General features: G+C 40.9%; 1 protein-coding gene across 3 annotated transcripts in view; it reads left to right on the forward strand.

Annotated features, from left to right (window-relative positions):
* The window catches only part of LOC105931726 (arf-GAP with coiled-coil, ANK repeat and PH domain-containing protein 3), a 69702-nt gene that overhangs the window by 42179 nt on the left and 3147 nt on the right, over window positions 1-24376 (forward strand). Inside the window, exons 6-24 of one of the 3 annotated variants that reach the window (XM_021320468.2) lie at window positions 1943-2126; window positions 2276-2320; window positions 2427-2522; window positions 3369-3443; window positions 4487-4498; window positions 9923-10035; window positions 10255-10306; window positions 10530-10630; window positions 11918-12029; window positions 12145-12377; window positions 12996-13065; window positions 13267-13361; window positions 15374-15594; window positions 15716-15808; window positions 16032-16112; window positions 17030-17253; window positions 17424-17533; window positions 18671-18781; window positions 20036-20097. In XM_021320468.2, coding sequence (XP_021176143.1) covers window positions 1943-2126; window positions 2276-2320; window positions 2427-2522; window positions 3369-3443; window positions 4487-4498; window positions 9923-10035; window positions 10255-10306; window positions 10530-10630; window positions 11918-12029; window positions 12145-12377; window positions 12996-13065; window positions 13267-13361; window positions 15374-15594; window positions 15716-15808; window positions 16032-16112; window positions 17030-17253; window positions 17424-17533; window positions 18671-18781; window positions 20036-20097 — 2090 coding nt within the window. Of the gene's footprint in view, window positions 1-1942; window positions 2127-2275; window positions 2321-2426; window positions 2523-3368; window positions 3444-4486; window positions 4499-9922; window positions 10036-10254; window positions 10307-10529; window positions 10631-11917; window positions 12030-12144; window positions 12378-12995; window positions 13066-13266; window positions 13362-15373; window positions 15595-15715; window positions 15809-16022; window positions 16113-17029; window positions 17254-17423; window positions 17534-18670; window positions 18782-20035; window positions 24044-24376 lie in introns of those variants that run through there. The other 2 variants (XM_021320467.2, XM_021320469.2) reach the window with 2 other exon arrangements.

Genomic DNA, 24376 nt, shown 5'->3' on the forward strand with positions numbered 1-24376 from the left:
GGGACTTTTCCGTCTGTTGAGCATATTGCTGCTAAGCAATGCATGTTCTTGGTTAGAAATCTCAAATTTAAATTATATGTTATAAATAATACATATAAACGTTTTTGACACGCTTTTCACACACTTTATACGATTGCACACTGGAATATTTTTGGCATACTTTTAAAATATGTTTTGTGTTTTAATGTTTTTGCTGAGCCAATTGCAAATCTCCTGTTGTGTACACTTGATTTGTATTCTTTTTCGCAAAAAAGCTCAGCCTCACTCAGGTTAAACAAAGGGTCTTTGAACTGTAATGTTGAAGTCTTTCCATAGAGTGTCAACAGGATTTGGCTCAAGACCACTAACATGGTGCCTATGGGCACCAGGTAGCCCCCCAGGACCATATATGGTGCCCTCAAGCCTGTTGAAAAAATAGCACAACCCTCCCGTGAGCTGCATCTAAAATGCTAATTTATTCAGTTGCTCATCCTTTTTAACCATAATTGTATTTACATAGATTTAAAAATGACAAAAGCATTAAAACATATTTATATTACATAAAGTTAAAGTGTGCTTGGACTCTTGTAGTTCAAAGGTATGACACAGTGTTGATGAAGTAGCTCTCAGTTTAAAAAATGTTGGTGACCCTTGGTCTAGACTTTGACTGGGCCATTTGATACATCAATATGTTTTGATCTAAACCGTTCCACTCACTGGTCTGTCTGTAAAGGATAAGATAAATGTCAATAGAAATGTATGCGTATATGAATTTTCAAATGTAAATTAATAAACATGAATAGAGTTAAGATTTGTATTTGTTTCTTGTTAAGTCACGTACACATCTGTGACGTCAGATGTTTCATCTGGTTATGTAAGTTTAGAAGTTCTGAATACAAGTTACAAAGTTACAACTTTGCAACAATGCATACAAGTATGAATCACAAACGTAGTAGTACAAATCACAAATTAGCGAGTACGAACTAGTAAGGAGTGTAACAGCTTCATCAGGGGTTGTAGATTCATACTCAGAAATTGGTGATTCACACTTGTATGTATTGTTACAAAGTTGTAACTTGTTTTCTCTCGGATGAAACATCTGATGTCACATGCATGTATGAGTTGACCACAACGAACAAATACAATTTTTTTATTTATTGACGTTCATTGACTTAAATGTACAAATTCAGATACCTACACATTTGTTTATACTGACAGTTATCTTACCACTTCAGGGTGAATACTCGATTCTGATTGGCTGCAGGGCGTCCGTTAAAAAGTGTTAAAGGACACCTATTAAAAAGTTCTGGTCAAACAGCCTGATTGGTCTAAGTTATTGAGCTGGCTCAAGCGTTAGCTGGAAACGGCAAAACAGTTGAATGCCGTCCTTGGCAATGCGTCACCACGAGGGACATTAAATAGTTCTCCCTGACGCTTCTTGTGAAAAAAACATTAAAGTATTAATAACTGATTAAATATTTATTTATTTATTTCTTAAGTGACCATGATATGATTGGGATACCCATCAAGTGACTTCTGAAGCAAGCGGTTAAATTGATATTCCTAAATTTCATTTAGGAATATCAATTTAAGAGGGGCTGAATAAAAGCATGCCAGTATTTTCAAATTATTTGTACATTTTGAAAACCATGTATGAGAGGGAAAATGCCTTTCACGTCACTATTATTTGCCACCCTGCTACTTATATCCCATACAAATCCTGATAAAGTACATCAAGTTTGTGGTCATCATTTCACAGGTGCTGTGTTTAATCTTACTAGTTTTAAAGTTATATTTAGTGTGTTTGTTCTCTTTCCTAATTTGTATTTTCACTCTCCTTTACTTAAAAAAAAAAAAAAAAAAAAAATTTCCTCATGACTTGAATCCTGGATGTAAATCTCCAGGTCTGCATCCTGCTGTGATTTAAGCTGAGTGATATTTAATGTGACGTTCTCCACTCTAGGGACATACGTAAGTTCAAGGACACGAAGAAGCAGTTTGATCGGGTGCGTGAGGACATGGAGCTGGCTCAGGTGAAGAACGCCCAGGCGCCCAGGAACAAGGTGCATGAGGCAGAGGAAGCAGCACAGGCGCTCGTCCTCAGCCGCAAAGCCTTCAGGCACCTGGCCCTGGACTATGTGTTGCAGGTGAGCTGTATCCAGTGTTGTCCAGTAGGTGGCACTCACACTCCGCAGCTGCTGAGGCTTGTGCATCTGGAACAAGAAATCAGATCGGATTACTTGTGTTAATCTCAAATTAGAATCTAAACCTTTTATTTCTTTTTGTTTTCCGGCAGATTAATGTCCTTCAGGCTAAGAAGAAGTTTGAAATCCTTGATGCTGTATGTAACCCAAAATCACAGATATTATCAGAGGCTCAGTATATGTTCTTTCTACAGTTATTAACGTAATTTTTATGATTTATTTCCCTTTCCATGCGTCCACCAGATGCTCTCCTTCATGCGAGCCCAGTATACTTTGTTCCAACAAGGCTTCAACATCTTAGATGAGATTGACCCCTACATGAAGAAGCTGGCTGCACAGGTAGTATACTGAGCCATTATTCACAGCTAATCACGTTACAAGCACAAGATTCAATGTACTTTATTGGGCTTTTGGTCCAACACAAAACAGTGCACAGTTGTGAATTTGAAGGAAAATTCTACACATTTTCTTTTAAAATTGTGTTCAAATAATAATATGGAGAACCATCCATGAACATACCATTCTCATGGTAAAGCATGTGGATGGCAGCATCATGCTGAGGGAATGCCTTTTTTCAAATGGGATTGGAAAGCTGTCCAGTGTTGTTGACAAGATAAATCGGGCTAAAACACAGGATAATGATTAAAGAGAACTCTTTGGATGCTGCAGAGAACTCACCTTTCAGCAGGACCTCAACCCCAAACATACATGGCCTAGTCAAAGTCCAGACCTAAATAGAGCTGATAATCTGTAGCAAGGCTTGAAACTTGATGTTCACAGATGTCCTCAATCCAATCTGACTGAGCTTGTGCTTTCTTTTGTTCTTGCAAAGAATAACATGTCAGTGCCCAGATGAAGAAAGCTGGTGGAGAGCTACCACTGAAGGGTTGCCACTGCAAATATTCACTCAGTGGGGGCAGAAGACAAATCTGAAATTATGCCACACTTTTCAGCTGTGTATTTCTGAAAGCATTTTGAAAACCAACCTGTTCCCTCCCCATTTACAATTACTCACTAATTGTGTTGGTCTAACACTCAAAATCAGAAAAAAAAAAGAAAAAAGCACATTGACGTTTTGGGGTTGTGAGGTGACATAATGTCAGGAAATTCCAGCAAACCCTTTACTTTGGTGGATGATGAAATACTTTTACTGAACTAATACTTTGGCTCTGCTTTACTCTTCAGTTGGATCAGCTGGTGATCGACTCTGCCATGGAGAAGAGGGAGCTGGAGCACAAACACGCTCTCATCCAGCAGAGAGTGAGAAAACAACACCGCTCTCATTATCTAGCACACACTCTGCCATAACATCTTTATTTAGGACGAGTGAACGTCGCCTTCCTCTGCTCTTCTCTCTCTCTCCCTCCTCCGGATATCTATAATAAAACAAAAGCGATTAAGCTAATCACACAGAGTAATCACCATTTGTTTGCGTTAAATTGGTCATCTTAGCTCATTTGCTCGTAAAGTGCAAAGTTAGTTGATTACCATTTTTAGTTGTTGTTTTTTTAAAACATTCATCATTCCTGTCAAGCTTGAAGGTCCTCAATGGATTCAGCAGAAGAAACAAACAAGACATGAAAGATTTTATCTCTTTAAAATAGAAAGCTTTATCTTCAACTGGCATCGGAGTCTTTGTTTAGCCTTCCAGAGAAACTTTTTTTTTATTATCATATGTTTAGTTGTTTTCCCTGATTTCAATGACCCATTAAAGGAATGCAGGAAATGTTTGACCTTCAAAGCTCAAAAGTTAAAGGTTATAATTTAAAGAGATCTCTCAAAAGTCAAACATTTGTCTATTCTGAAAGCCTCTCAACTGAGGAAAAGCAGCTCCTACAACCTTAGTTCTCCCTGTCCAACGTTCACATTCATGCACAGATGAGCAAAAAAAAAAAAAAAAAGTCATCCATCTGTTAGGGAAGGCGATGCCAGCTACATGCCTGTTTTTCTGCCTGACTTGGCCCTTCCCACTGATAGATTTAGGTGCCCAGTGAAGGCATCCTGCCAGACATGACAAACACCATTCTCTCCTGGTGGCCTTTCAGCAACCTCTTCTCTGTAATCGTAAAAAGAATAAGAAATGTTTCTCTGTTTCACTTTATCCCCGCACACTATCAGTTTTGTCCATCAAGGAATAAAAAAAAAAAAAACTTTGTGTTCATGAGCTGTCTGAAAACCTGTGATCTATATTGTCACATTTATTTTTAATGCAGTCAATTTATGTTATACTAATATTTTATTATTTATGTTCTCAATTTTTTTCTTCTTCATGCTAACATGTGGCCCTGTTCTTCCTCTCTCAGACTCTGATGCAGGTGAGTTTATAACCTTACTAAAATGTACTTCCACTTAATTAAAGCTGGAGATATATTCTTTTGGGTTTATTAAAAGCGTTCTGGTTCAGCCTGAACTGTAGGTATGTGTGTTGTTTATGTTAACCGGTTTGTGAGTAATATATGTAGATCTAGGTTATGAGGGATCAGTGGTAATGTTGCAGAGTCTCCTAAAATAGACTTGAGCAACCAGAAGGCGCAAAAAATAATCCCTCATCATCAGATTCTTCTTCTTCTTTGTGGCCATACAAAAGTGTCTCTTAATAAATAAAAATATCACCAAAAAGTGGGATTTTTTTTCACCATTTCACTCCCAGAATTGAAGCTCATATATTTAAGCATCTAATTTTTTTCCGTTTTGATAATAATATTTTACAGCTAATTTAATCCCATGCTTCAGCTTTTCAGAACATTTGATTACCTAAGACATGTAAAAATCTCGGGAAGGTGGCTGAATTAACAGATGTGCAGTGAACAGTCACCACTGACACCCTCCACAGGCAGCAGGTCACCATTTTATCTTAAGATCACTGCTAAAGAGGCAAGCCGAGTGCCGTATCCACGCATAAGGTATTAATGGAAAACTGAGTGGAAGGAAAAAGTATGGAAAAAAAAGATGCACAAGCAGCTGGGATATTTGCCACCATGAGAGGATTGCGAAGCTATGGCCATTCAAGGCTCCTTAAAAGGCCGTTGTTAATAGCTGTGCTGCTTTCTTCTTACCTTTTTTTTTAACCAAACTTTATTGAACACTTATAGAAACAATTACATTCACCATTGCCAAAAATCGTAATTGAGCATCAAGACCTGCAGTGTGAGTATAAACTAGTTTATAGCTTTTTTTTAATTAATGCTCTGACTGTTAATGTCGGCAAGTTTAGGCAAGTTGCCCCTTTTCTTGCAGCCATTTTCTGACTTAGGAAGATAGAAATTCATCTGCTTTAATTCAACGGCCTTTTCTATTCTCTTAACCCCTAAAAAAAACTGATGTTATGGATGTTTTTGAAGACTTTCATCAACATGAAAAGGTCATTTATAGTACTAAAAAAAATTGTTTGGCCCAGCACCAAAATCTCAGAAAAACTCATTTGTGAATGTGAAATTTTTTTCCCACCCACTAAAAAATGTAATCATACTAAAAATGTAATTAAAAATAATTCTGTCTGAGATTATGCCGCTGCAGTAAAATAAATATTTTCAGCCTTTGTTCACATCTTCACCAAGTGTGGAGGCCAATGTAAGGAATACAAACATACTCTTACAATAATATTAACTAAATAGGAGTCTAACTATATAAATGTAGCCACACTAATCAAAAACATTATTTATTTGTATGAAAAGTACAAACTGAGATGTCTTCTGAGCTCAGTGAAAAAGAACAGATGTTCTGCAGGGAGAGTGATCTGGGCTGGCTCTGATGTGAGATGTTGTCCTCAGTCGGGCTACAGCTTTGGTAATTATGGGTGCCAGAAAGGTCGGTTTGTTGCCAGTGATTGTGAAGATGTGAGCGCGCGCGATGCCAGCCCCCTTCCCCTCCCTCCTTCATCGGCTGCCAGCTCCAGCCAAAGTCAACAGATGGCATGATGAGGCACAGAGGGGCGTTGAATGTGAGGCACAGCGGTACAGACACAGGACAAGCAGCTAAGAGGAGGTCGGCTTTCAATGCCAGCTGAGTGTGACGGAGAGAAAAGCTATGAGGAAGAGGGCGCCCATGTTTACCTGTCATGGCATCCTGCCCACCAGAGTGAAATTTTTCTTTTATAAAGATATTTTATTGTCAGTAAAATTAAAGTGGAAGACAAATTGCCTTTTTTACACCCTTTGAAACTAGAAGCAAGTGCTGACACCATTTAGCCAGGGGAGCCTGTATATAAGGAACTGGTATGTTAGAATGTTGTAATGTATCAGTTCAAAGAAGAGCCCTTTGTTTCCATCTCTCCTCTTTAGGGTGACTTTTTGCAGGATGGCCCGAGGAGACATTTAGACAGATTTATTTTCCCCTCTGCATCCGTTTCTTCCTTCGCGGTGTTTCTTCCATAATATGCAAATGCTGTGCAGCCAGAGGCGCAGACATGAAAAAGCAGATTTATTGAATTATAGATGCTGACATTCTTTATTAATGGGTCTCTAAGTTACGTCAGACAAAAAAAAAAAAGTAAAAGATTTATTGTGAAGTGAGTTAAGTTAATCTTAGACACTCGGGAAGAGTTGGGGGAAAAAATGGGAATGTTTCAGTATTTTCTAGGTTTGAATAACTATAGAAAAAAAATTAATAATTTCTGCCTTTCATTCCTTTTTACTTCCCTTCACATGTGTCCTTCTTCCTTTCCTTCTGTGATGTCCCTCCTTTACCAAGTTCTAATTCCCTTCCTTTATCCTATATATCATTCCTTCTTCCCTTCCTTTCTTGTGTCATTCCTTCCTTCCTTCCTTCCTTCGTGTTGTTTTTACAGGTTCCATATTTACCCCCTGCCCACTGTGGAAATAGCTGCAATGAATTATTTATGAAATTGTGCATTTTTCATTTTCACATAAGGAAGTAAGAACGTTTACTCTAAACATTTTAATAGTCCTTTTTATACGGAAGCGTTTTACTGCCAGGCGTGTCTTCCCTACGTTTAGGTAAAAGTTAGGGTGAAGACGCGTCCCTGTAAGTTTGAAATCCCTTGACCTATTTCTTCCTTTGATTTCTCATATTTTATGTCTTGCCTCACTCCATAGTTCAAAAATTCATATTTTCTACTCTAACTATTGTTTCATGCTGAGCTTTTATTTGAGCAGGAATTCACTGCGGCTCCCGAGCGTTTTTACCAGACGATGAATCATGACTTGGCATGCAATCTGTCATTATAAAGTGCAACCCTGATTTATACCTAAAGAGGTTGTCAGATATTTGGAGCGTTTGAATTTGCATGTTGTTTCACTTTCCAAATGTCTGCGTGTGTAACGCGGAACCTGATTGGCCAGAGAGCTGCTCCTGCTGCTCTTATATAACATCTCAAAAAAAACCAAAGCAAGGTGCTCATTTATGTGGTATGCCTTTATGAAGCAATAATGAGTGCATTTTATTCACCCACTATCAGACACACCTGTTTGCCGCTCCGCTTGCTTATTATTTATAATTATTAAAATGTATTCTAGCAAAATGTATGCAGGGGTGCATTGAATGTGCATAACTCGGTCTCATTGTTGTCGAGCTGGCCCGATTATGCAAACTAAATGGACTGCATTCTCTAGGCCTCCGGCTCTGCAGCCTCCACGCCTTCAGGCACTTGCACGCTGGCTTCTTGCGGGGTCTCGGCTGATTTAAGGTGGGAAGAAAGGGGTCCCGCGCTGGTGCTTGGGGAGCAATAACATCAGCTTGATTTAGCAGGAACAGTTTTCAGAGCTCCGGGCAGATGGAAAGCTGACTCCCCCCAGAACACACCGGGCCTCAGGATTGTAGAAAGGGTTAGAGGGGAGCTTTAAATCGTGCTGGGAGAAGATACAGGACCCCCCCCCCCCCCACCTTACCCACTGCAGTAAAGTGAGATGTTTGATCTCTCTCAATGGGGTCAGCGGAGCACGAGTGTAGCAGCTGTATGGTAATGAGCTGTCGCTCTGCATGCGCGCGGCGAAGGCCAGTCTGCTGGCAGGTGGCGCAGAGTGAAGGAACGGCAGGAGCGCGCTGGTCTGATCTCTGATCTGGACCCGTGTGGGCATGCAGTTCATATCAGGCTACTTTTGTTGTTGCTCACGATGCTGTTAGATGTTAGTTTGGTGAAGATGAAGATTTTTGGCAGGCTGGACTTCATGCTGGTGAGAATCATTTCTAATCTGTATTTTTTTTTTTACATGTTTCATTTTTTTAAGTATTAAAGTAAAGAGCTTTCGTTTGGGGCGCTTTCATCCATCTACATGATGATGCACTTGAGATTTTCCAGTTACGTTCCAGTCACGCTTGGTTGAGAATTAGTTTAGTATTCAACCTCTCAGTTTTCTGGATGTCAGGTTTCTAAATGCGTTTCTAAATAACGTTTTTTATTTTTGTCTTGATGTGTAAATCAAGTCATGAATGGTATGTATTTACTGGTGGTTTAATGCAGGCATCCAACTTCTGTTGCTTTTCTGTGCAGTTCTCCATCAGTATGCATATGCAGTGCCTTGCAAAATGTTTGTACCTTTTGGGATTTTCATTCATTTTACAAATAAAAATCAGAAAAGTTGGATGCATTAGTAATCAGCCTTCTGGAGTCATTACTTTTTAGAACATGTGTTTCTATCAGCTTTGCACAGTAAGAAACTTTTTTTTTTTTTGCCCATTATCTTTTGCAAATCTATCTCAAGCTCAGTTAGAGCAGGTGGAAAGTTTATGTGATCAACAATTTTAAAGTTTTGTGGCACATTCCCATTTGGAGGTAGGTCTGGACTTTAACACATGAAAATGCTTTGATCCAAACCATTCCATTGGACCTCTTGCTGTACGTTCAGGAAGGTGAACCTCCTTCCCAGTCTCAAGTTTTTTTCTAGCCTCTAACAGGTTTTCTTTCTTCCGTCCGTTTCCCCACGTCTCTGCTGAGCTTCCCTGTCTCGGCTGAAGAAAAGCATCGGTGGTGCCGCCACCACTATCTTATAAAATACACCACAAAAATATGTTGTTTATTGTGGCGGTAATACAACGAACGAGGAAAAGCTTTGGGGGCGTGAACGCATTTGCAAGGCACTGCACTGATTGTTCTTGCAAATATTGCACACATCTTATTCCCGAGCGCCTCAACAAAAAGATACATCTTATATTACGTCTCCATTTGCAGCCTTAGTTTTTGGTACCGGTCAGAAGCGATCAATAGGCTCCAATGCTTTTAACGCATGTGTGTGTGTGTGTGCTTGTGCGTGCGGTGGCTCGTCTGCCATATGCTCGGTGTTATCTTACCCATGAACAGAAGCTGTCTAACAAAAGTGAAACGTAATCTAAGTTAATGCAGAATGTAAGCTTGTGTTTTATTATTTGTTTTTTTTACTACAACGCTCCGCAAATGTCATCTTTTTCTAAGACTTTTGTTGTTTAAAGTAAAAACAGATAAAGGCTTTTACCAGAGCTCCAGTTGTGATCTTTGACACGTAACTTAATACCATTTTAAAGGGAAGAACCACAGTATGTGTTCTTGATAAGTTCCTTTCACCATCTTCTGTTATATGATTTAGATGGCAATAAACCTATAATCATTTTACAAGGGATTTAATGAGATTTGTAGCAGACGTTTTATAGCGTTTGAAGATCCTGGCTGAGATAGTAACTTGCTAGCCTCATGAGTAATTTTGTTTTGGCGCAGAACATTAGTTTCTGTCTCCAAATTATAAGCACAATGAAAGGAAAGCCAGACATGACTTGATTATTTATTTTTTTTTTTCATATCCCCTCTGCAGGATTTTTCTTATGATGATCCCAAGTTGGAATTCAACGTGGATGCCCCCAATGGGGTCGTCATGGAGGGTTACCTGTTCAAGAGAGCCAGCAACGCTTTCAAGACCTGGAACAGGTAAACAATTAAATTATTACATAAAATAATACAGTTTATGTGACTAGAGAACATTTACAACTAGGGTCCCTGTCTAGAAAAATAGGACATTTCAAGTGGGGGGGGGGAGGAATATGGAAGAATGTTTAATATTGAATAATAGACTTTTATCACTATCACATTGTTTCAATGCTATGCTATCTAACTTTTATTTATGTTTTTTACTTTTGCTTCCATCAGACGGTGGTTTTCAATCCAAAACAGCCAGTTGGTCTACCAAAAGAAAGTTAAGGTATATGTAGTTGTTGTACTTCAACAAGTTTTTTTTTTCTTTCTTTCTTTCTCTTGCACAACAAAAAAAGCACTATTATTGTTTCCAATAAATTCTACTTATTCATCAGTTGGTAAATATGGGAAGATCTTGGCGCAGACTTGTTTTTCCTGTCACGCACGAGAAGTCCAACCTGCTCTGTGCAATCTTTACTTTCTGTGAAACTCCTTTTCTCCTCCGCCAGGATTCCTTGACGGTGGTGGTTGAGGATCTGAGGCTGTGCTCAGTCAAACCATGTGAGGACAACGAGAGGAGGTTCTGCTTTGAGGTGGTTTCACCCACAAAGTAAGTGTGTTAGACTGGCGACGTGTCAAACCAAAAGCACTTCTCAAACTGTGGCATGAATACAGCTGCTGCTGCTTCTTAGATTCCCTTTTAGTGGCACTGAGAGGAAATTATGGAACCAACCATTGTAGGGTCAAGACAAATCTGATTAATGTTGATGCTAATAAGCACGGACAGCCAAAAAAGATAAGTTGTCCAAGCGCTGCTTAAAAGAGTGTATTAGGGACTATTTTGGGAAGGGGCAGCATAGAGTAAAGCTGACAGATGTGAGCCAAGAACAGGTGCTGGTGGCTTCTTATTTACCTGTAAAAGTCAGGATGTGAATCTGGGAATAGCTTCAAACAATGCCAACCAATACCAATGTATTCCTTTAAATCTTTTGTGTTCAAATACCATTTGAAGATGCTCACTAAAGTTTGGTACACACGGCAGGATTTTTAGCCCGATTTTCGCCCACGTCTCCCGCTTTCAAGAGACGCCGATTTCTTTTTGTTTTTTTCTGCGTTAAAATTAGTCAACAAGTTATCAACATTTTCTCCTCCATTGTTCATGTTTATTCACTCTAAACTTGACATTGGGAGTATTCGCAAGATAACCTGTCTGAAATCGGAATGATCTTAAGCTAAATCTGTTCGTGAATCTTGTGTTCAGCTTGCCGTCTGACCCGACATCACACAGTGTACGACCAAACCTGTTTTATCCAGGACTTTTTATCGTTACTTGTGGTGTCTCTCAGACTTAGAAAATCAGCCGACTATTTTAAAATCCTGCCGTGTGAACCTGCCTTAACTGTAAAATGTAAAAGGACTATTTGTCTGACAGTTTGCTTCTAATTTAGTGAGATAAAAAGGGTCAGATTGCAAATAAGCTATTTCTGCTGCTTTTGCCGCAAATTAAAGATACAGAAGCCATGTTGGATTTTGATGTCTGGGTTAGTGAACAGTCTTTATTATTACAACCTGAAACGTGGAAATTTCAGAGTAAAATTAGAATCCACAACTATTACTTTAGCTATTAATTTTGTTAAACTGTATATATGAAGATTTTAAGATTAATGTTTGTTCCTTTTTTGGCTTCTCATCCTGTAGTACTATTTTACAATGTCTACAAATAAAGGCTGTACCTAAACATTTTCAGTTAGGTGATGTTTTTTTTTTTGTTAAGAGTTTGGGAACCACTGTAATTCTAGAATTAACAATTTACTTTGGATTTTTAATATTTTTTTTAAATTCTTTTATTATTCAGTAAACTTTTACTAAATATTAACAACCAAATTGGCTTCTGTAGGAGCTGCATGCTCCAAGCAGAGTCTGAGAAGCTGCGGCAGGCTTGGATCCAGGCGGTCCAGGCAAGCATCGCCTCTGCTTACAAAGACATCGGTGACAACTATTACATTGAGGTACAGGATGGAAGCAGAAAGCAACCAGATGCAGACATGTTAGTTTGTTTGTTTGTTTTTTTCCCAAATCAGTCTTGAGACATGACTAAATCTCAGCCTGTGCGTTCTCCTTCAGCGTCTGGACCGGACGGCTTCGCCCTCCACCAGCAGCATCGACTCTACCAGCGAGCCCCGGGACAGGGGGGAGAGGGTGGACAAGGCGTGCCGTGGAGGGGGAGACAGCCTCCTGCAGCGCGTGCAGAGCTTGCCAGGCAACGAGCTGTGCAGCGACTGCGGCCAGACGGCCCCGTGCTGGGCCTCCATCAACCTGGGTGTGCTGCTCTGCATCGAGTGCTCCGGGATCCATAGGTACCTGCTTTGACAAGAACCCTCACCGCTACGCGTTTTACTGCCCTAAACCAGCTTTTCTAGTCTGCGTTGTTTGTTGTTGGTTCCAAATTGCTCCAGGAAACTCTTCCACTCTAAACTGTTTTGATAAAATGTTTCCAGATACGTTGAAAGAAAATTACTTTGCATATAATCGCCTTTTTTCCTCTTTCCACGTCACTGTGCTGTATTTTTAATTCTCAAAGAAGGAAATATTAGGATTCAAGTGTCACATTTTGCAGTCCCTAAACGGTTTCCTTTTCAACGTTTCCCCCTCCGCAAAAGCACGCTCTTATTACGGTGCCTAAGCAGATATAATATATTAAAGATACTCAAGATACAGTTGCAATTTACAGTTTGCTGGAGTCCTAACTGCGTTTTAATTCACTTCAGTCTGTCTGTAATATAAAAACTGCAATTATGAGCCAAGTTACAAAGATCCTAAGACCCCCTCAGAGGGTGGAGGGACTTTGTAGGATGTTGACGTCTGCTGCCCCAGGCAGTGTAAAGAAAAAGTGGGTTAAGTTTAAAAACATGGGAGACAAACTGTTAAAAACTTAATTTCCTTCATCTAATATCTCTCCCTTTTTCTATTTGTAGGAGTTTAGGTGTCCATTTTTCAAAAGTGCGCTCGCTGACATTGGACTCATGGGAGCCAGAATTACTCAAGGTGCGTCTCGCTCACCAGTTCGCCCACAGCTTATCCTGCATGTGCAGCACTTTTTTTCTCCCAGGAGTGTTCAATATTAAGTTGCTCCAGCACATTGCCACGCTGCTACATTTTTAATTAGTCCGTTTAAGGACCTTTTTTCTTTCCGGTTTATCCATCATCTTTGTCCTTTGCCTGTGTTTTTCGTCTCGTTGCTTTCAGCTGATGTGTGAGCTGGGGAACACTGTGATCAACAACATTTACGAGGGGGCCTGCGAGGAGCTGGGAGCAAAAAAACCAGGACCGTCCAGTTCGAGGTAAAGCTAAAACCAGCAGGAGGGTTTGGCAAGAAAATTTGCACGAGTAATTCTTCAGCTGTAATATATCTGTGGTGATGATGTCCCAGTAAGGATTCTTTGACCCTGATGGCGATCAAGTGGTACTAGAATAAGGATTTGCCCATACCATATATCATTAAAAACAATGCTTTATATACTTAAAAATGAATTTTAAAAATACAGTAAAATACCAGACTACATTTCATCAATATTAATTCAATTCAATTCAATTCAGTTTTATTTATATAGCGCCAAATCATGAAACATGTCATCTCAAGGCACTTTACAAAGTCAAGTTCAATCATATTATACAGATTGGGTCAGATTATACAGATTGGTCAAAAATTTCCTATATAAGGAAACCAGTTGATTGCATCAAAGTCCCGACAAGCAGCATTCACTCCTGGGGAACCATAGAGCCACAGGAAGAGTCATCTGCATTGTACATGGCTTTGCTGCAATCCCTCATACTGAGCAAGCATGAAGCGACAGTGGGAAGAAAAACCACCCATTAACGGGAAGGAAAAACCTCCGGCAGAACCGGGCTCAGTATGAACGGTCATCTGCCTCGACCGACTGGGGTTACAGAAGACAGAGCAGAGACACAACAAGAGAAACAAAAAAGCACATGATCTACATTAGGATTGTAGTTGTGCCTCACTAAATTCATTCGTCATCACGCTCCAGATGACATATTTCCAGGTAATCGTGTAGAAAATGAATCTCCTGCTTCTCAAACTCAACGCTTTTGCGATGAACGTCTTAAAATGTGACGACTCGTGATTCGGCTGCTCTCTGGGCCCAGCAGACAGAGCAGAGCACATTACACAGACAGACCGGGAGCTTCAGCAGCCAGCTCCCACATGCACGGGCACGCTGTGCGCATACAATGACCGTTTTAGCCTTTTATAGTCGAGCGCACCGATTGCTTACATTTTTCTTGTGACACATTCCCACATTTGCCACACTTTCTGTCAGTGGTACGAAGCGGGGGGAATGGAAAGTAGCAAGTTTAACGAGCTAGTTGAGCGCCTAGAGCCGTTTCTTCTCCAGCAGGCACCCTCCCCACCTTCAGAGGGGCTGTGATGTTGCGCGTCCTCGTGACCACCTGCTTGGAGGCAGTGTATCAAAGCTCAGTGTCGCATATAAAACAGTTTGATGTGAAGACTTCTTCCCGCCAAGCAAATTTGAGCTTTGTGCGGGAAGAACCCGGGTCTGCTGAAAGTTTTATGGGAGCCTTTTAGGTAATTCCCAGATTTGTGATATTAACAAAATGATGTTACTCCCTCTCGAACAGTCCGTTTATTGTGCTCTAGCAAATTTTTCCCTTTTGCTTTATTTTAGTTTTTTATTTCAATGTAGAATACAGGTCTGCAAGCACTGCAAATGAAAATAGATTTAGATTTTTTGAAATTATGCAATTATGGCACATGTTAGCAACCAGCTTCTCCATATTGTGTGCCTATAGATACCAAGACAGGACACTTGGGGAGGAAAAAATAAATAAAAAATCCAAATAGGGGGCTGCATGGCTTGCTAGGGTTGCAGCAGGCATAATATCTGAGTTTATGTTTGCTGAATTTTATCCAGAATTGAGTTTAGTCAGAGACTCAAGTATCAACCATTTAAAAATGTTGCAACTAGAACCCCAATCTGATCCCAAGTATGTGATCGTAACATCCTCTTTTAGCGAAAGAATCCCAAATTATCTACATCATGTCACTTATTTGTCTCCAAATTTGGTTTTATTCCAGTATTTTTAGCTCTTTGGTCCTATTTGTCTGATTCTCACCTGTTGCTACTTTTCTACTGTGCTGCACTGAAAATGCATAAATTTTTTTTAACAAATAGATTTGTTTCTGATTAGCTTTATATATGTAAAATAATACCAGTACGTGATAAACAAAGGTGAGAAGATGATGTGGCAAGGAATGCATTTCACAGGCAGTTGCTTTCCTGTATACAGATGACATTTACATATCTCCCTCCAGGCAGGAGAAAGAGGCCTGGATCAAGTTTAAATATGTCGAGAAACGCTTTCTGAAGAAACTGAGTGGAAGTGAGGCCCTGGCGGAGGGGGAGAGGAAGTCCCGCCCGTGGATGGTGAAGAAATGCCAGCGGCACAGCAGTTCTGTACGGGCCCCCAACAAGGTCCGCAGGAAGTACCACCGCTACGATCCTGGCAGCACATCCCCTGCCAACCTCACAGCGGGTCAGTGTGGAGGTTTCATAATCACAACATGCATGTGGTGGTTGCACAAAACAGATCATGAACACAGAAAAAATCTAATCTTCACTCATTCTTCTTTTTTTTTTTTTTTTTTTATCTGCAGCAGCTGCAGCAAAATTTCGACGGGACTCCCTGTTCTGTCCAGATGAGCTGGACTCGCTGTTTTCATACTTTGACACTGGCTCTGGGCCTCGCAGTAAGTTCACACCGTAGATGAGTCAAACCGATGAAATGTGTTGGGGGGGGAAAAAAGTTGGCAAACAGAATAAGATCCTGATAACAGCTGCCTGTTTGGAGCGATTGCAGTGGTTTTGGCCGTGCAGTCCTATCACTGATAATAACGTGTTTATTTTGAAAAGGGGATGTGCGCGAGTGTAATGATTAACGTGTCCGTGGCTTGGCGATGCTTGGCCCTGCAGGTCTCAGCAGTGACAGCGGCCTGGGAGGAAGTACTGACGGCAGCACAGACATCCTTGTGTTCGGCAGTGTAACGGAGGAAGGTAAAAGGAGTCCTGCTGTAAATCACACACAGTATAAATCGCATCCCTAATGCACAGTAAAAAGCTGGAAAACATCAATGTTTTTTATAGATGTGCTGATCATAATTTTTTGCAGGTGATTTCCGATCTGATTGACTTGCCAATACTGAATTTAGATGAGTCACATTTTTATTTAAGAGCTGTAATAAAAGGAGACCGTGTTTAACATTCTCTTATAGCATTCTTGCTATGTGTGATCATTCTTTATTATCTGAGCAGAGGCTATGTACTGTACTTGTGTGAGAGCAACCGTTAGTTAAAATAAAGAAATAATCATTGCGGAGTTGACATTTTAAACTAGCATTAGCGTCTTATGTTAGCAGTTAGCTTGGTTAGCGTGGCTAGCTTTACTAAACAGTTTGACTCTGTACATGTTGCCGGGAAAACTCGTCAAATCTCAGCAATCTGAATTTCCAAAATTCATTTCTAATTCCCCCATGTTCAGTAGCGAGCAGAGCTTGAAGGCTTAAAAGGATAAAACTGAGCAGCTTTGGCAGCCTTCCTGTTATCTGATGAAATCCTGCTCTCTCATCTTTGGACGTGTCACAGCAAGTACAGTAATAGTTACGCCGACCAAATTGAAGAGTGTTGTTACAGTATTGCTAGTAGCTCTTATATACGTTGCGTTCACTGAACCAGAAAAGATTGGATTTTTAAATTTGCTATTGACCAGTTAGCAGTCTGGGCTGATCAAGCCGAAAATGGGGCCGAATCTGTTCGAGTATCTATACTATTGGCAAAACTTTTAGAGGAGGAAGGAGAAAGAGAGCTTGTACTGTTGTTTTAATAAACAGTTGTATCGTACTTCACACTTAACCCCCCTCATTAACTATGTGTTTATGAGATTAAAAATATTTGATTGCCGTTATTTATTACAGAAGAGGAGTCAGAGGAGTCTTCCAGTGGGGAGGTGGAGATCGAACAGGAAGGGTCTTCGGATCCTGAGGATCCCAGGGAGTTGCATCCAGGGGCAATGCTCTACCGTTCCTCCCGTCTCCACAATTTGTCGCTCATGGCGGAGGCACTGGCTCACGGTGCTGATGTCCACGCCACCAATGAAGAGGAGGAGGGAAAAACGCCTCTCATACAAGCTGTGATCGGGGTGAGAGGCTGGTCTGTCTGTAGATTAGAGTTTAGTCGTGGGGATATATATATATATATATATATATATATATATATATATATATATATATATATATATATATAAAAAAAACAAGTGATTTCATTGCACAGAGTGAATCACGTTTCTGTGTGTTTCTGATTGTCTTACAGGGCTCGTTAATTGCTTGCGAGTTCTTGCTACAGAACGGAGCTGATGTGAACCAGCGAGATATGAGAGGCAGGGGCCCGCTCCACCATGCTACCTACATGGGCCACACTGGGTAAGAGACTTAAAAGAAAATCTTTAGGACCTGGGCACATGATGATTTTTTTTTTTTTTTTTTTTTTGTTATAACAGGTTTTGTTGCGTTTTCGTTGTTCGTGTACACCGCAACGTTCCAGAGAAGAAGGGTTCAAAAACATCCCGGTCTCTGTTTTTGTATACACAGGGGAAAAAAGGAATCTGCATTTATTGGGAAGCCCTATTCAACATGTGAATACAATCAGCAGAAATTAATGCGCACAGTGGTTGGCGTTCAGTTAAAAAACCACAGTGGTGGTTTTGTAATTCAAAGTCACCTGAAACAACACTTGTATGCAGGGTCTCCATACAGTTGAACCTCATCGTCTGTCCATATAAAGATCTCAACGCCGGCCATTCTGAAAATGGCCTGTTCTTTTGTGAAGCTTTATCAGATCTTGAGGACTCCAAATCGCTTGGCACTACGTTCAGAGTCATTTATCCACACACCGACACCGGTGAGCTGCATTGTAGTCACAGCAGACTGACAGAATGGGGGTAGCCAGACAATTGGCGTCACCGAGCCCACTGACCACCGACAGCAGGCAAAACGGGTGAAGTGTCTTGCTCAAGGACACAAGGACTGAGAGTCTCTGAGTGGGGTTTTGAACCGGCAACCCACCAGTTACAGGAAGAACCGGTAGTTCTGCACCACTGACGCTTCCTGCACCTTTTTCCGAATTTTCAGGGAATTGATGGGAGCGTAGCATGACGTAGTTTTGGTTATTGTCTGACTAGATTTCCCCATGCTAGGGTTAGGCCTTATGAGGTGTTGGTGTAATTCAACCATTCCTCTGCTGGCACCTGTTCAGTTTGGCTATTAACTGGCTTGAAGTCAAAACCGTGTTGAGGCCTGAATCATAAGTGTGTCTGCTGGGTTAGTTATTTCAGCCTAGAACTCTGAAACGTTTGGAGAAATGTAAAAGTCCCGACGCGGTCGGGTATGTCGGTGGAAGACCATAAAAGAAGACACCTGTAGTTTGCTGAAATGTTTCCCAAATTGTTTTTTTTTTTTAGCTCATCTATTTGGACTGTTTTAAATCTCCATCTTTGTTGCCTTTCTGTTTTGGACTGATAAATGAAATTCTTTTGTCCTTCTCGGTTTCTGCTTGTGCAGTCAGGTGTGTTTGTTTCTCAAGAGAGGAGCGTCACAGACGGAAGTGGACGAGCAGGGTAACGATCCCCTCAGCATTGCTGTCCAGGCCGCCAACGCTGACATCGTCACTCTGTAAGACATCGCAATCCCTCATGTGCTATATTACTCATCATCACACACCGTTTCAATCCTAATTACTCACTTACATGAGGGTTTTCCCCCCATCAAACCTGTTTCGGCGCTAAACAGGTGCGAGAACCTTTGTGTTTCCGCAGCGTGAAGCACTTAGTCACTGAAAAAAACCATTATATCAGCACCAACTTCTAGCTGGGCCAGAGGTAATAACGGCTATCCTTCCAGTTACATCTCTCCAGAAATTCAAAATATAACTTAGGGGGGATAAAATATTTATTATACAGACAAATTTTTTCTTTTTTCTTTTTTGCCTTTCAGATAACTTTGTTGTTTTTGTTGCTTTAGAACTTGGTTAGTCATACTAATCTTGTGTAACTCTGGCCGACTTGTTTTTGCCACAGTCACGCATGAATTTCCCCCTTTAGTGACAGGAAACCAGCCAACTGTGTGCCACATCATTATGTTACTTAAAATACATATATTTACAGTTTGGAAAACCAAACTGGTCCGTTTATTGAAACTTTTGGGAACTGGCTCCAGCATCAGCGCTGGATAGTGGAAGCGCTTTAATGGGAAAAACCATAAGAGCAGTTCACTGTGGGAGAGAAGAGGCCTGATTTTAATATTGTAACTAAAGACATTTAACCATTTGTCACACTGTGACTGCACAGGACTGACTGAGTAGGAATTCTCTATCAGTTTAAGTTGTTTCTATTAAAGAAAATGCTGACATTAAAAGCAATACAACCCGTTATGGAAGCGCTGTTTAAAGTATTCTGAAGTGACAAGAACTCTGATTTTTACATTGATAAAGTTGAGCTCTGATTGTTGGTGTTGCAAACTCCAAAAGCTAATGGTGTGGTTGGGATTGTTACTTTTACTAGTTGTTGTTTTTTTCCCCCACTATCAATATTTTGAAATTGTGATTATCCTTAAACCATTGCAGGCGATCTTGTCACAGCTATAATAATCTATATGTTCTATTATTTTAGCGGCAGTAGGAATAACCACTGCTTTTTTGCTTGATATAAAAGCAATTTGATCATGTTTTAGATTGATTTAAATCTTTGTTTGATTACTGTGGTATTTTTCCTAAGTGTCACACCATGAGAATCGCATAGAGGCTTAAGCCTAACTCCAATTTTTTTTTCGTCCCCTTCTGTGTTTATTCTCTCTCGCTTGCCTCCATTCTCCTATTAATCTGCTTTTTATCCCGTTTCTTTCTCCCCTCGCCTCCTTCTGCCCCTGCAGGTTGCGACTGGCGCGGATGAACGAGGAGATGCGCGAGGCGGAGGCTCCGCTGGGTCAACCAGGTCAATACCCGAGCAGCAGCCCCACTGAGCAGCAGTATAGGAAATGCATCCAGGAATTCATCTGCCTCAACATAGAGGAGAGCTAGTGGCCCCTTCTTTACCCGGGAGCTTTACTTGCGCTCTGCTCATAAACTGTTTTTTGTTTTTTTTTTTTAGTCCAGAATTAGAGCCCAATTGGGTTGAAGTTGCCCCTAGATGCTGATCTCAATTCCTTTGTGGATCTAGATCCTACTGGCAACTTCTTGCAAACAGGGGGTCTTAGGAGGTGACTGAGAGGGAGACCCCTGATGGAGCTAACTAACCACATACTCGCCACCTCCATTTTCCTGCATCACCGCTGAGTCTCTGCTTGTTTCTTCTAGCCACCACTCATGCTGTTGCTGACTACGCGACACACTAAAACTAACATCAGCTTTTTGGCATTCTACTAATACAATAAATCATCTAAGTTCACCGATTGCCTGTGTAATCGGCAGCCCGCGCGCTTTGGGTTGATTTCTGCCTCCTACATCCGAAGGATCTCTCCGCGTTAACCCTCCACATTCTCTAGCTATGCGGCGTACCTCTGTTACATCCCATTCGTCCATCTCTTTTGTACCAGAGATCTAACTATAACCGTATTTAGAGCACTAGAAACTGTGTACTGTGGCATGAGGTTACAAAATGGTATCTGTTAACTTACTAAAAAGAAAAATAGCATCTGAGAAGCTACATTGGAGGCACCAGGGTAGTTTACTGTGACAAAAAAAAAATATTGTGAGGGGCTTGTGGAGAAGAGTCCTTTGCCTGCTGTGTAAGATACTTTGTGATGTGACGAGCGAGTGAACAGGAGAGCAAGAGTTAAATGTGGTGTTTTTGCATTATCTAAAGGAGGAAAAAAAAGAAACTGTGCACTTTTCCCATGATACAGTGTTATTATTTCTGATTGTTTTGCATTGTTCATGTCTAGATTATGTCTATATGAGTGTTGTTTTATTTATCATACCAGAGGACCAGTGCAATTCATCCTTGAATGCAGTTCCTGTCTGCATACATATGTTAATGATTGTCCTTTTTAATCCCAAAGCTTGGAATTTATGGGAGAAGACGGGGGACAGCCTTAAGTTACATTGAATAAACTTATTGGTTTCTCAGACACAATGTGTTTTTTGGTAAATTGCTCAAGCTTTTGAATTAAAATCCAGTTTTAACTGAGTAAACTATGAAACTGCAGCCATAGGCTGGCTGCCGACTTGAGGTTGCATGAGCCAACAAACCAGAGGAGGAAGCTTGCAGTGCACTTACACAGCGCCGTGCGAAACATTTATACTCCTCCACCTTTTTCCCCATTCTGTCATCTTACAACAAACTTCAGTGTCCTTTATTGGGATTTAATGTCCGATGGACCCAAATTAAACCTGGTGTGTATTTGGAAATGGAAGGAAAATAAAAGATGCAATGTTTTACCTTTTTTGTCACAAATAAAAATCTTAAAGGTGTGGCATGCAGTTGTATTCAGCTCCCATGCAACAAGTCTTTTGTTTTCTGTCTGTCTCAAGCTTAGCCTGGCCAGCCAGACTAACCTTTGCCTCTCTTCGATACGGCTGAAGGTAGTCTGGCGCTGCTCCCGTAGAGGGCTTTCTCTGGGGCCAGGTTAACAGGCGCAGAGTAAACCAATCAGAGAGACTGCGGACGTGACGTAAAAAAGGCATAATCAGACTTCTGCTGTCAACATTTTACAGTATAATTCAACATGGCGAGCCACGGTCGAGTGGAGACTAGACTGCGTGATTCTTTTTAAAACAGAAGAAAGAGCACTAGCAAACGCTCCGTGGCGGCGGCCATCTTGTTTGTTTTTGGATGAGGGATTCTTGTGCGCTGCACATCACTCAACATTTAAAGCCCGCCCACGCCTGTGATTGGTCGATATCAGGAAAGAGATATCCTTTCCTGGGATATTCCTGGGATACGGGAGCAGTTCCAGACTCAGTTCTCTGTATAGCAAAGCGAAAACTGAGTCTGGCTGGCCAGGCTTTCTCAAGCATCCGTTTTCAAGTCCTGCCACAGATTCCCAGTCAGATTTAGATATGGACTTTTATCATTCTAACACAGGAATATGCTTTGATCTAAAACTTTACATTGTTGCTCTGGCTACATGTTTAAGGTCGTTGTCATGCTAGAAGGTGAACGCCGGCCAGTTTCAAGTCTTTGCAGCCTCGAACAGATCCTCTAAGGTCACCCTATGTTTAGCTCTTTCCATCTTCCTGTCAACTGTGACCAGCTTCCAGTTCCCTGCCGAAAAAGGGTATCCCCTGCAGCGTGATGCTGCAACAGCCATGCTTCACAGTGGAATTGGTGCATTCAGAATTATGTTTAGTGTTGTTGTTCCACCACACATTGCGTTGTGCATGTCAGGCAACAGTTCATCTGGGCAGAGCACCATCCTACACTATTTAACAAGAGGACTTTTTATAGATTTAAAATTTCTTCTTGCCAACTAATAGTTTTCCTATCAGCTTCTCCAACCTGAGCGGTGGATCGCTGCTGCTCCCCCAGAGTTGGTATGAGACTTTCGACTACTTCTCTGACGATTGTTCTCCTTGCCTGATCTGCCCACAGCTTTATCCCCGTTCCATGTTCTCGGGTTTCCATAATGTCGTTTGTTTAATGATATTCTTTGAGGCTTTCAAAGAACAGCTCAGTATTAATACTGAGAATTATTTACTCTAATGAAGGAAATTATTTAAACCGCATTTCATTCAGGGGTATCGGCGTAAAAGGGGGCTGAATACAAAAATACACCACACCTTTCTGATTTTAATTTGCAACAAAGTAAGATAGAATCGTATATTATTTTCCTTTACACTGCACAGTTAGGTACCAATTTGTGTTAGTTTGTCTCAAGCATTACCAGTAAAAAAAAAAATGAATACTGTTGTAAGGCACCTGCATCTTCGCTTACATCTCCATTTCACCTTCTTCTGTTTACAAGCATGTACTGAAGACGAGTGACTCGTGACGCTGTATATGAAAAGACCTCCAGTCTCTTGTAAATAATCTTGTATATTAACCTGTGTGTGGGGAGATAACGGAGTACCTTGTGTGGTCAAAGGATAAATGTGCCTGGCTTCCCTCCCTGGTCAGTACTTATGATATTCTATGTATGCTTTGCCAGAATTGCTGTTTGGGGAGCTCAGCATCGTTTGCATTCTAGAGCATGATGAACTAATTTTGATCACTTTGTTCAGTGGAGCGAGCATGTACCACCGTGAGAGCCCTCTGGTTTCTGGTGTCCTCTCTGCACATCTGTGCCATTCTTCCACCCACAGCTTTATGTCTGTGACTTCTGAATCTCTGTATCACAGTCCTTTCTTTTTCTGTTATTTTTTTTTTTAAACACTTGTGGGTTTTATTTTTCCTCTGCCAAAGACTTTTATAAAGGGAGCGTGTAGATACAGAGTAGTCCTGCCATCCTCTGTGAACTGACCAGAGAGGTAGAAACACTGTCGGTGACCTAGGGCGAGGTTCCAGAGGTGTCCTGATAGATGCAATAGTTCAGCATACTGCGAGCAGAACCGGGCTAAAGGGGCGATGTCAACCTACTGTGACCAAAACTGTCAAGGGCCGCCGCCTTCGAGGAAGTATTAAATGTTGTGTCCATTTGTGTGTTTCGACTTAAGAGTGGTTCACGGTGCTGTTCAAAGGAAACGTCCTGTAAATAGTTTGCGTGTGTATTTTATCTCGATGCCAGCCGGCTGCCTCTCAGCATTCTGCCACAGAATCTGATCAACTGATGATGTTTTTTCGTTTGTCTTTGTCAGACAAATTCGCCCCAAAAGTACTTGGGGGGCATTCTTCTGGTTCCTTACATTTGAATATTTTAGGAATACTTTTGTGTCTTTAGAAGCACTAAGGGAGGGGGGAGGGGACAATGCAACAAATAAACCTGAAATCCCTGAAAAACTAACCCCTGCTTCCTGCTTCTTGCTTCTTCTTTATTGTTTTGTACCACTTCTGCACAACGTTACATCCTCCCAAAATGACTTTTTATGAACATAGTTGTTGAAAAGAGTTATGTATTTTTAGAGTACTATTTCAGGAGCTTAAAGATGTTGAGAGAATGTTTTTTATTATGCAGTGGGATGTTGTGTGTTTTTACTGATTGGTAAACTCTCTACATCGCTTGAGTCATTCAAAGGAACAAAATCTGAACTTAGTTGTGTAAACTGAAACTCCCTTGCTGCCAGGACGTTTACAAAAGTTGTTTTATTGTTTAATGAGTAACTATAAAACTAAAATA

This window comes from Fundulus heteroclitus, chromosome 20, assembly GCF_011125445.2.
Source record: "Fundulus heteroclitus isolate FHET01 chromosome 20, MU-UCD_Fhet_4.1, whole genome shotgun sequence".
In the NCBI taxonomy this organism is placed as follows: domain Eukaryota; kingdom Metazoa; phylum Chordata; class Actinopteri; order Cyprinodontiformes; family Fundulidae; genus Fundulus; species Fundulus heteroclitus.